Raw genomic sequence first — 12,382 nt, forward strand, 5'->3', positions numbered from 1 at the left:
TTTGCCTGGTTATTTGGAGGCTGTATGTGTGGTTTTCTAGACACGAGCTATTTTCTATTGTAAGAAACTGATACTATCATCTTTAAACAACTACAGTATGCACCGAAAACTGCGGACAGGTAAGTCCATAAAAAACTTTATTGTGCAGTAAGCAACACAGGACGACACTCAAAACTCATATTTCCAAAATTACAATATAATATTACAAAGTTTTAAAGTTCGTCACATGTCTACACACAGGAAATCTTACAGCTAAACTCCACATGAGGCCTGGGGAAGAGTGCAGGTGGACAATCTCTACTGCTGCAAGAAACAACCACACAAACAGATAAGTGTAAGAGTGTATAGTTATATGTAGTGATGACCAAGCAAATGCAGGGTTGTTCGTGTGTGGAGGTGTGTGTTTCACCTTGGCCTTCTGGTTCTGGACAGGCAGGTAGAGTTTAAACTCTGCTGGGAGCTCATCTTCAGAGTACAGTCTGTCTGAGAAATACACTCTCCTTATTCGACAGTTAGCGTGAATCTGAGAGGAAGACAGAAATACAGTCTTAGACATCCACTGTAGAAATTCTGAAGTCACACTAGTAGGAGACAGCTGGTCCCTAGCCTGTCTCCGTGCACTAACCTGTATACGCAGCGTCTCAATGTAATTGGTTCCATAGGCCCTCCTGGTGAAGTCCGACAGGTTGAACTGAATCTGGTTCCAGCCATCATCCAGCCTCATAGGCATGGTGCAGATAAATGGCTTCACCCGTGTCGTGCTTTGATAGTTACTCGCCCGAAACCGCCGGCGAACATTTTTATCATCTAACACCTAAAAGGTTGTAAAGATGGGGGAAAAGCATCAGTGACCATGAATTCTGGCACTGCAATGACGAAACTCAAACTATACTGTATGTTGTGTGCATATATGTACATATAAGTACACATTTGTCAGTTTATGCCACCAAGACGCGGAAGTATCTGTGAAAGTGCTGACCCTACCTGGACTTCAAAGGTGAAATACTTCTTGAGGTTCTTGATGATCATAACAAGAAAAGGAAGCTTGATGCCCAGTGTCTTCTTGGGGTCTGCAGGACATGTTATGTAAGTGGTGCTGCATGGAGTAGAAGAAATAAAACAAGGGTCAGATGAGGGTGACAACTGCTTGAATTAGTCAACCTGAGCTGAAGAATCAGTTTCAGAGAAACAAACTCACCTGACGTTTGCCCCCTCAACCTCCAACACCTGTGAGTGGATGTCATTGTCTGTGATTCTCTTGATGTGACCATTCCTCACCTGTGAACATACAACAATATCATTACTTACATTATTATTATTATTTTTATTATTTTCTCTTTTTCTATTATTAAATCAAGCTGTATCTGTCTGGTTAAGGAGTGCCGTCGCCATCATTTAACTTTGCAGATATTAGTTTATAGTAGATATATGTATTTTACGGTTGTGCTCATAAATTTACATGCCACTGGCAAAAATTGGAAAATATTTGCCATTTTAGGGAAAATATGTCTGAAGAATTTTTTTGTTTTAAGGATGGTGGTGAAATTATGCTATTTACTATCACATAATTGTGTGTGCCCTTTTCAGATCATAATGATAAATGAAATCACCCAAATGGCCCTGATCTAAAGTTTACATACCCTTGAATGTTTAGCTTGACAATATACACACAAGTTGACACGCACAGGTTTAAATGGCTAGAACTGAAATACTGATGTGCAGCATTCAGTGAGGATGATGAGATCAGTGAATACCGTAAAAACGACTTATGTTAGCTAACTTCAAACTGTCTCATACAAATGATATTCCACGGTGTGAATCTTCACCTGTTGATTGAGAGATTAGCAACAGCGCTTTGGGGCCAACCTTGCATCGACCAATGCAAGCGTCGGGGGTAACCAGCTATCACAAACCTAGTCCGAGAGTTGAACACTGCACCCAAACCACACCGCAACAGAGACTGCAAATTACTATTATCATTTGCTATTCCTGTATTGTTATGATCGGGCGTTTAGCTCAAGACATATAACGCTAGTTAACGTTAGCACAACTAGCTAAGGAAGCTAGCTAGCTAGCTAGCTTCATTCTGAGTCGCTGCTTACCTTTTTATCCCATATCTGAAGTGGTTTGCTGCCGAGGCTGTATAAAATAGACAGGAATCCACTTTGGAATGTGTTTTTAAACATGTTCTTTGCGTTTAGCTAGCCCACCGCCGTCCCGCACGTGTGCTTAAAGCCAAATAACACGGTCACTAGCGAGCGTTATGTTTGTTTACAGATTCGTTTTCCGTCCCCAACGTTACTGGTTCCGTGTGGTACAAAATAACACGTTCCGCTGCCAGAAATTAACGTTGTAGTTGATTATAAATCAGATCTGTCGTGTATTGCGACATTCCCAAACGTCTCTCTTGGGTGCACGGAAAAAGAAAGGAGATTAGCCCGAAGTCACGTCTTCATTATTTAGCTGTTGCTGAGGAACTGAATCATCTGGCGTTTTTCACGTCGGTTTTTAAATAGCGACGCATCGCGGTCGCCGTGGCAACAAAAAGCCTAACAAATGTATGAAATGGTGCGCTGTTTAATCATATTTAGCGTTAAACTATATTTATATTAAGTTGATTAAATCCACACCTTTAATATGAGGAAAAATATGGAATTAGGGTTTACTAGTATGGACTAAATAAATCATATTCATTATTATTAATAAGTTACTTTTACATTTATTTCATATACGATAATGATAGCTAATAAGCAGAATCACATGAGCACTCCCCATGCACTAGTAAATAATTATTTGATGTTGAATTGTTGGGGCACCCCTTTAATTCCCAAATACAATAATAGCAACAGTCTCTAGAAGTGGACTTCCTACACACAACTATATATCAGTAGTCCTTCCACCCACTAAGTGTCAAGAGAGACATCCTTCCTCTCTGTCTCCAGTACTATAAACAAGCGGTACCAGGATGGATCTGATATAATTTCAAATATTTGAATAAGCCAAGAATCATTCAATCAAACACTAACCAGGCACTTTGCAAAGTGACATCACCAGCCATGCAACACAAATCAAAAGTCCCTTATTTCATATGAACTGAATATGAATTAATCCAAGGCGAGGTCTGTTCTACGCCAGTTTGTTGGACATTTTGACACACGCACATTGGGATGTACACTAAAACACACACACACACACACTCGAGTGGTGGCCATCTCTCTAGCTGTTTATGTCACTGTGGTTTATGAGGTGCTGCTTCACTCCAGCTAGTACATCTCTGTTCAAATACATGTAAAAATCTCCTCTACGTCGCTTTCTCTCTCTCTCCGTTCCCAATAATATGGCTGTAAATTTGATGAGGCTGTTTCAGGGGCTTGCCTGTAAAAACATCTACAGAAATAGTTTATATTTCTTTGTCTGTTTCCTCTCTATTATTTTCCACCCGCTCTTCTCTAATTGAGTCAAGTATTTACACAGAGACAAACAGAGGTAGAAAAGAACATTTTTTTTTTTCCCTTCAGACTCTTTCAGTGTGGGACCACCCTAGAGAAACCTAGTTGAATGAAATCGTCTGTTCTGGTGTCTCCTTCCTTTTGTGTATTGTGTCAGTCACTTACTCAACTGATTCTGACTTTCAGATCCTGTGATTCCCAATTCAACCACTGTTGCCTTCATCCTATACTACTGTATATCTGCCTATTCACTGAGGCTGCATCACAATGTTTTTTCCTATTTTTTTTCTGCCTGTTTGGACATTAAGCCCTCTATCTCATGCCTCTTGTTGCCCATTTTGACTGCTTACCTGCAGCTGACCTTTGCAAGCTTCAGCAACAAAACAAACCTTGTTCTTAACTTGCACGTCTTGTCTGGGAGTCATGCGTTTGGGTCCAAACTTTTTTTTTACTGAGCCAGTGCAAGCTGTTCTTCCGTTTGCCTTCCATCCAACCTTTCAAAATCACTGTTTCAAATATTCAAAAAGGAACAGAGACAGAGAGGGACACCGAGGGAGAGAAGGTAAAGGTCAGTGATCAAGAGGGGAGAAAAGATGGAGACAAAATTAAGATGGACAAAATAATGGGAAAAGAGACAGAGTGCCTCAGTGAGATGGAGGAATGATATGAGGAAGAGATGAGGAGGAGGTCCAGCTGCCTGATTGTACACTCCACACACTCGAGGGGTCCACGTCTCAACCCTCCGCTCACTCTGTTCTGTCTAACAACCAACAACAGGAAGAAGAAGAGGACACAGAAGATAGAAGAAGAATAGGCAGGATAATTACAGCAACTCTGTTACTATTAGGACATAAACATCAAACCTTTAAGAAGCTGCAGGTGGATCTACTCGACTCTGTCTCCGTCTTCACAAGGTATGTTTCAAAAACATGTTTTTACCCTGTTTAGTGATTGTTGTTCTTGTTTTCTTTTTTCCAGACAAGAAAAGCTCATAAAAATTAAATTGCATTTTAGCTCATTTTCCATGAAGGACTGGATGCCTTGAAGCCAAGCCTCCCTCTGTGATAATGTTTGAAAGAAACATTTATTTCACCCAACACCAGTCCAGCGTTCCCAACCTCTGATCCCAGCTGTCTCTCACCTACAGGTCACATGCAGCATATTGATTTTTGACAGGATATTAAACAAGGACTTTCATTCATTAAAAGTTATATAAAGTGGATTTTACTGTCTGAAACTGATGGGATTCAGTGATTGAATGCTTACGTTAAAGGATGCTAGAGATTTGATTTTATATGAGGTATTCTTAGCACTTAAATGTAAATCCAGGGCCCAGGGCTAACACACACAAATCGCATGTATGAAAAAGGCAGAATTAGGAATGCAATAGCAGTGTGTGGGTATGTTTCTGTCTTTTAATTCAGGCCCTCTGCCATGTTTTATCCAACTGTCTCCATGATGATGAAGAGTGGAAAGACCTTCCTCGGCAGGACGTGTTAACAGATAGGAGCTCATCTGTCTCTGGTATTTATAAGGAAAGGAAAGACATTTTTGGCAAAAACCAGTAGCTGTGATTTAGGGAAAATCCATTTGGTGTTCTGCTTTGTTTTTGGTGGAGAACGAACTTATCCAGTCGAGCCTGAGAGTGAAAAAAAGGGTTCACTCAAGTGTCAAGCAAGTAAAATTTCATTCAAAACCTTTAAATGCTTTTCCTCATTTAAATCAAACTTGCCTGAAACAGGAAAATCTGTGTTTTAGGTGAAGTAAAAACAATGAAACTTAAATTTGAAGTAGTGTATTGTTTGTTTTCGGTGAATTCTATCACTCCCGCATTTCTGTCTTAAATATACTTTATATAAAAACCTTAATTAAAAATTCTTTGCAGCAAAAACAGCGACAGAAAGCCAAGATAAACTAGCATAAGCATCAAAGCTTGAACTGTATGTATCAGGCATAAACATTCACTCTTAACCTTAGAAACAGTTTTCCATCCATCACATGATCTAAAAAACTAAGCTCACGTGCCAACAGATCCATCTCCATGGCAACCAAGTAAACTCTGACTGCCGATGAAGATGATGACATGTGGTCTGAAAGCCCAGGGGAAAAAGCTCTTAAGTTGCTTTGTCAAACCACTGCACAATTTACTGATGTTGGTAATGCATCTTGAAAGTTGAGATTCAACTGCCGTTTTCCACCGTTTTCTCTGTCCTCACGTCCTCTAAGCCAGACCGGAGCTCCTTTAAAATCCCTGGTCTATTTTTATCTTATTGTATAGCTACACTCACCTTAAACCTCTTGAAAGTGAGCAGCATCTGGACATTGAGGATTTTAAAGCACCCCCTCCTTTAAACAGGAAGCGTCGCGTTCATCAAATTTATTTGACTCTAAGACAAACGCACATCGGCGGTGTGTTAAACAGCAGCACACGCTGACGTGGTTCATATTAATAGCGTATGCTGTGTTTAAAGCAACACACGAGCTTGTGCGCTTCACTTTGCTGAAAGTGTCACATCTTTTTAGAGAGCATATGAAGATGGATTCCACGGTGGGGGAGGACGTTGTTTATAAAACCAGGATTTCCAAAGTCTCTCTCTCTGCATTAACTTCTGCTGATGTTGACCACTTTTCATGTGTTGAGTTCTTTTAAGACAATTGGAGCACATTGCATCACTTTAGAGCTGAGCTGTTTAAGTCTATTTATAATACAGTGTCTACGGGTGACTGCAGGGTATAAGGTTGAGGCAGCTGTGCGTCTCTCTCCTATGAACATCATGGGAGTTCCTGCTATTCATTTAAAGTCCTGCCGAGAGACTGATGAGGTTAAAAGTAGACGGCAACAGAACAAGTTTTGAAACAATCCTAACATGTTTTTAGCCTCTAAACTACAAACAAATATGTCTGGGTGAATTATTCAGCAACAAAGTCACAATTTAAGCAAAAGCCAGTTCATTGCTGCACTGACTTGTATAACTGGCAAACAAGAAAATGAATAATGACATCAGAGGAATTCAACTCAGTCAACACAACACAAAGTGGCCCTTGATGCAGACGATGTGTTACTGTTCTCACAGCGTCCTCCCACCATTGTTCCTCAGTGGAAACATTTGTCTATAGATATGAACAGTACATACGTGGTTTCAACAAAACAACCTCAACCATATTTGTCCTGAGCTTGAAAACAAACACATGGCCATCAGCGGTTTGAGCTTGGTCAGTTGTCACAGAGAGGACTTCTCCTCCATGTTACCTTAAAGGACCAGTGTGTAAGACCTGGCACCATCTAGTGGTGAGATTGCAGACTGTCACAAACTGAATTACCGTTGTCTCAACACTCCCAAAAAGCATGAAAGGTGCTATCTAGAGCCAGTGCCTGGTTTGTCCATTATGGGCTACTATAGACACATGGAGGCTCGTTCGAACGTAATGAAAACACATCGATTCTTATTCTCAGGCGATTATACACCAATGAAAACATACATATGAATATTATATTTTGATTATATTCAATTTTTGTCATATTCTGCCAATACAGCCCCCTAAATGTTAAATGCTGCACCTTTAGAAGTTAAGCATGAGTTTATATTTGACCTTGGAATAGGAATAGTTTGACCGTGTTTTCCACTCTGTGTGATCCTAAAACTAGTAATTGAACCTTGAGTCTGGAACTATTCCCAACATCAAGCATGACTTTTCATGCCAAATACATACACACACATATATAAATGTCTGAGTTGTAGCTTATTTAACAAATCTAGACTGCAAAATAATAATAGTTCTTCTTTGTATTGTCATTTCTTCACTTCCTGCACCTCAGACGCCAGCCTGTCATTCATCCATCCTTTCTCTAACCAATGGAGAGCCTTCTCACCAACATCAGCTCCACCACTGAGCCCCTCCTGCCCCTCTTGACCCCTGACGCAACTAACTGTAGCACCTGGGACCAGCGGTGGGGAGCGCCGTACCTGCATAGGTTAGCCCACCTGGATATGCAGCTGTACCAGGACTTCTACGCTGTGTGGGTCTCTCTCATGGTAAGACAAGATACTGTGCCAGTTTACAAGAGAAGGGATCGTGTTAGTCCATTTCCTCACACAAATATAGCCTGATTTAATGATGATCATCACTGTTACAGATGCAACTTATTATTTAAAGGATTTATTGTGACGATTAAGTGAAAGATTTAGAGTGCCGACGCTCCAGTCCTCCCTGCTGCAGGTGTGTAACTGTCTGATGCTGGTGGTCGGTGTGGTCCTCAACAGTCTGGCTCTCTACGTTTTCTGTGGGGCCTCCACCCACTCCTCAGCCTCGGTGGTTTACACCATAAACCTCGCTGTAGCTGACCTGCTGGTGGCGCTGTCGTTGCCCGCTCGCATCGCTCTGTACCACAGTGGAGGGAACTGCGTGGCCTGCTCCTACGTTCACACCTTCAGCTACTTTGTCAACATGTACTGCAGCATACTGTTTCTGACCAGGTGGGTGGGTCACACCTTCACTCAGCGCTTGACCATCAGCACGTACAGCTAAAAACCTTTTTGCGCCTCCTCTTGTCTCTGTTGCGCCCCCTCTGGACCTCCTCACAGCATCTGCATAGACCGGTACCTCGCTGTGGTCCAGGCCTCCAGCACCCTCCATCGATGCAGGACCACAGGAACAGCCAAGTGTGTCAGCGCCACAGTTTGGTTCACCGCAGTCGTGGTCACCTACTCTTTCCAGGTGAGGAGATGTCTGCTGCAAACACAACACAAACATGGATAGATCTGCTTAAACAGGGCAAACCAGAACAACTGACCCTCTCTTCTTCCTTTTCTTCTTCTTTTCTTTTCCAAATTACGCACATACCATGCAGAAACTGTGGTATTTTGTGGTAGATGTGGCTGTTAAAGTGGAAAATCTCACTCCAGAATTACATATCCTCAGATGTTCAATTTTTTTCATAGTTTGAGCTCTAAGTGGCACTTACTCTGATGTCTGGGCAGATAGGGTATCACTGCCTGTGCCAACTTCACATTTATTAAGCCTGATCCAAACAAAAAGACGTTTGTGTGTCTGGAAATGCACACAACTCCACTTGAGATGAGGATTTTGCTGAGGAATGGCCTGTTCAAAGGGATTTGGTACAAGTGGCAGACCCTAAACTACCAGCCGGCTTTAACAGTGTAAACTTAATCCTGAAGACTTATTCATGACGTTTGGTTGAGCTTTTCTGGGCAAAGTAACAGTAACTGAGAGGAGGTGCAGCCTGGGATGCCCACTTCAGGCCCAGACATTCCCCACTAAATGCATCGCCATGTGTTTAAAACGGCAAATGTGACTTGACTGGGCCTGTGGTTCCCAACCTGTGGGCCGGTATCCCACAAAGGGTCCCAAAATAGATCTAAAGGGTCACAAGTTGATTCAAGATGAGCAAGAAAAATATGTCTGTTACATAAATATTAATTTTTGCTTTTTTCTAGTGAAATACTGGATGCTTGTATCTTTTCGAGCTTTAAAAGAGCCTTCAAATTAAACAATCTGAGAAGGAAAAATTATCTGATTGAACTGCATTTTATGGGGTCACAAGCCAGAAAAGTCAGGAACCAGCAGGATAGGGATTAAATCCTTGTTGTGTGACATTAGAACCTATCACACAGAAGAAAACCAGACATGGTAAAATGTTCAGTGTCATATTCTTAAAGGAGAACGAGCACTTTGAGACTTGTTGTGTTGGGATCTCTCTCTCCACAGACCACAGCGCTGGAGTTCAGCTCCTCCTGTGTGCTCATCCCCGCCCTCTTCTACCTCACCATCCTGGAGTTCCTGCTCCCCCTGCTGGCCGTGGTGGGCTTCACTCTGCGCGTTGCCTGTTTTCTCTCCCACAGCCACGGCCTGATGCCGCAGCAGAGCCGGGCGAGGAGGGCGCGCGCCGTCAGACTGCTGGCCACCGTCCTGGTGGTCTTCACTGTCTGCTTCACGCCGTTCCACGTCCGGCAGGTGCTGGTTTACTTCCGGGTCAAAGTCGGAGGGGAGGGGCTGGGGCACGGGGCGGGGCACGTGCTTGCCTATCACATCACGGTTACCCTGAGCAGCCTGAACAGCTGCTTGGATCCAGTGGTTTACTGCTTTGTGACGGACAGCTTCAAGAGAGTGTGGAGGATGAGGAGGAGGGGAGCGAGGGAGGGGGACGGGGAGGCAGGGCTCACAAGTGGGGGAGAAAGGGAGAGGAATTCAATGCACAAATGCTCGGGCATGGCTCTGGCAATAGCTCACAGCGTGGTCACACTCACCTTCGCCAGCGCTCCCCTCTCTGTGGCCAACATGGAACAGTCCACTTGAAAGGCAGGTGACCCCCTCGACACCTGTGGATGGTATAATCCAGAGAGACACCTGGAGAGAAAGACTCTCAGTGACGGATAGTGATGGATAACCAAACAAAGAGAAAAATTAAGAGACTGGATGCAAACTCTATAAATGATCAAAGAAATATGTTTAAAAAAAATGAAGTGGTGATAGAGTGTGAGTCGTAGTGAGCATGTGCCATGAGAGTGCAGCGTCATGTGATCTACATTTTCTTCTCTTTTGAAAGTTAACTGTTCATTGTTTTTATTCTTTTTTTTTTACATTTGAATAATTAATGCCACATTCACTGTAATTGAAGCTGCACCATGTCACCATAAAACTGCCACCCCCCTCTCCCCGCAGGTTTCCTGTCTGCATCTTCACTGAAACCTGTCCAATAAATGTGAAAATACCAAAACTGCAAGTGAGGAATTGTGGCCACATTACACATTATGACCACTCAAATAGATTCACTCAACAACAATCTCAGAAAGAAGTTATCTCGTTATATCGTATCTTAATAAGATGATGAAGGCAAAAAAAGCATGAAACGCGTGAAAAGCTCTAATATAAACCCTGCCTGGTAAGAAGATAAATCTTGGCAGGGAAAAAAAAAGCACATATTGCTTAAGATATTTCATCTTCTTTTTGCAGGGAGCACTCTATTTGTGTGCTCTCTTACCATTTCTCCCACTGTATTCTACCAGCATTGCTGCGTAAAGCCAAAGTGGGTGTTAAAAACATTTTTCTGACATTTTTGAGGACCTGATCTCCGGTGGCTCATGAAACACCCGGGAGGGCTTGGCAGGTGACATTTACAGGAACAAACAGTGAACGATGCTTACAGTGCTTTAAGGAGATACTTGTCTGTAAGTTAAAGGAGGTAAAAAAAAAAAAAAAAAAACACCATGACTACACACACTATAGCCTCACCACTGATGTTTAGCATTTCAGTACCAATTTATATTAAGATACACATATCTATCACTAATTGGTTGTGCATTACCATGCAATTAGTAGCTTATCAACTCTTTATTAGACATAATAAAGCACTTATTAATGCTTTATTCCAGGGGTTAAGGTTATTTAGGATTAGATTTAGGATAACTATCACTTAGCAGTAGTTTGGAGGATATTGTGGGAAAACTCTTAATTAATGGCCTATAGTTCTATAATATGATTATGCAGAAAAAGTATATGTATAATATGCATGCCAATAAGCAACTAGTTCATGGTGATTATGTGCACTTTAATATAAAGTGTTACAAGCATTTCTTACTCAGTATATAAACACTTTCTCTGATTTTCTTTTTTTTGCAGTTTTGTGCAGGTAGCTACTGCTGTTCCACCAGAGGACAGTGTCTCACCACAGCAGCAGGTCCTGCTGTCTGAACGTGGTGTCATTTACAGATTCACAATGAGCTGCAACAGAAAACAAACATGGAAAAAAATCAAATATCTGCCTGATAATAACTTGGTGATTGTACTGTTCAGGCACGGGCTGTAGCTGCTGCTGCGTGTGTAGTTATCTGTCATCTGTCTCTTTTAGTCTGGTGACTTCTTGCTCATACAAAACATCCACATTTAGTCTGTTTGAGTGAATTCACATCAGAATAACAATTCAACATCTGTCTCAACACTGTGAGAGGATCTGTTTTATACACGTTTCAGGAAAAACCCCAAATCATAAACAAATGTTCTCCCCAAATAATAATAGAAAACATTGAACCAGATATTTGCTTCATAAAACCTCAAATTTCATCCAAATTATTAGATGATTCATCCAGCTGTAGTCAGTTAATTTAAGATGTGGTAAATATGTAAGGAAAGGGTTCAGTCTTGAAATGCTTTAGCTTTTATTGATGACACATTGGAGAAAGGCTGCTCAGTTTCAGGGATATTAAGGGAATATGAGCCATTAAATTGAGGCGTATTTCCCTTTAATCCCTCCAAAGGGGCAGCAGTTAATTAACATAATGTTCTGTTCCTGTAAGTTTATACGTCTGCATAAGCACATCTCGCACACACATGCACACACACACAGTTACCATCAGCTGGTTTGTGCAGTCACATGATGAGTGTCTGGGTCAGACACACATGTGCGCACACACCAGTTTCGGGTTCCCTCTCTGGTTTCTCTCTCTGTGACCCTGTGCATGCAACACACGTCTGATTCTGCAGGAACAAACTTTTCTGATCTTTCGTCTCCTCCAGCAGCGGTCTGACCACAGGGCATCATGGGAAACCGGTCGGCTGCTTTGAAGATGCTGAGTTAAAGCGTTTTTTTCCCTTACGCAATAAAAAAATGTTGAAGTGGTCCTGAAACTGCAGACCAGCAGGTTCTCATAGTAAATAAAAAGAGCCCCTGAAAAAACTTAAGACTGTTGAATGTATCTTGTTAAACACTGTTTAAGACCTCGTGTTTCACTGTCTTGTGAATAAGAGTTAATATTTTAAGGGAAGAATGCACAGGCCAAGGATGATTAAGGTGACGATGACGATGAAGACCCTAAAAGAGTTTCACCTGCATCCTCTCACATATGTTCCTAAATCCTCTTTAATCAATTCAAGTGCTAACAATCAAACCATCTGCCTGCTGCAGACAGATACTGAAC

The 12,382-nt window shown here is 41.9% G+C and overlaps 2 protein-coding genes across 3 annotated transcripts; one reads left to right on the forward strand and one right to left on the reverse strand.

Annotated features, from left to right (window-relative positions):
• Positions 1–126: 126 nt before the first annotated feature.
• cfap20 (cilia and flagella associated protein 20) lies at positions 127–2,449 on the reverse strand. 2 transcript variants are annotated; one of them, XM_041955812.1, is made up of 6 exons: positions 2,103–2,449; positions 1,199–1,278; positions 985–1,096; positions 626–814; positions 410–523; positions 127–300 (listed from the first exon to the last, which is right to left on the reverse strand). In XM_041955812.1, exons 1-6 carry the CDS (start codon positions 2,184–2,186, stop codon positions 298–300), a joined length of 582 nt encoding a protein of 193 aa, XP_041811746.1. In that variant the 5' UTR covers positions 2,187–2,449; the 3' UTR covers positions 127–297. The 2 variants fall into 2 exon arrangements, with proteins under 2 accessions (XP_041811746.1, XP_041811745.1); XM_041955811.1 differs by having other exon boundaries at positions 127–303.
• A 4,854-nt stretch (positions 2,450–7,303) lies between these two features.
• Positions 7,304–9,764, forward strand: LOC121620023 (G-protein coupled receptor 20). The gene is made up of 4 exons (XM_041955960.1): positions 7,304–7,483; positions 7,668–7,924; positions 8,033–8,165; positions 9,177–9,764. Exons 1-4 carry the CDS (start codon positions 7,304–7,306, stop codon positions 9,762–9,764), a joined length of 1,158 nt encoding a protein of 385 aa, XP_041811894.1.
• The last annotated feature ends 2,618 nt before the right edge of the window (positions 9,765–12,382 follow it).

The sequence above is a fragment of the Chelmon rostratus genome, chromosome 16 (assembly GCF_017976325.1).
Source record: "Chelmon rostratus isolate fCheRos1 chromosome 16, fCheRos1.pri, whole genome shotgun sequence".
NCBI classification, from domain to species: Eukaryota; Metazoa; Chordata; class Actinopteri; order Chaetodontiformes; family Chaetodontidae; genus Chelmon; species Chelmon rostratus.

Excerpts from the sequence above, each read along its gene's own strand:
- cfap20 (XM_041955811.1), bottom strand. The coding sequence starts at position 2,186 with ATGTTTAAAAACACATTCCAAAGTGGATTCCTGTCTATTTTATACAGC. Across the intron at positions 1,279-2,102 it reads TTCAGATATGGGATAAAAAG|GTGAGGAATGGTCACATCAA; the intron begins GTAAGCAGCGAC and ends GTATGTTCACAG. Across the intron at positions 815-984 it reads ATTTCACCTTTGAAGTCCAG|GTGTTAGATGATAAAAATGT; the intron begins GTAGGGTCAGCA and ends ACAACCTTTTAG.
- LOC121620023 (XM_041955960.1), top strand. The coding sequence starts at position 7,304 with ATGGAGAGCCTTCTCACCAACATCAGCTCCACCACTGAGCCCCTCCTG. Across the intron at positions 7,484-7,667 it reads CTGTGTGGGTCTCTCTCATG|GTGTGTAACTGTCTGATGCT; the intron begins GTAAGACAAGAT and ends TCCCTGCTGCAG. Across the intron at positions 7,925-8,032 it reads AGCATACTGTTTCTGACCAG|CATCTGCATAGACCGGTACC; the intron begins GTGGGTGGGTCA and ends ACCTCCTCACAG.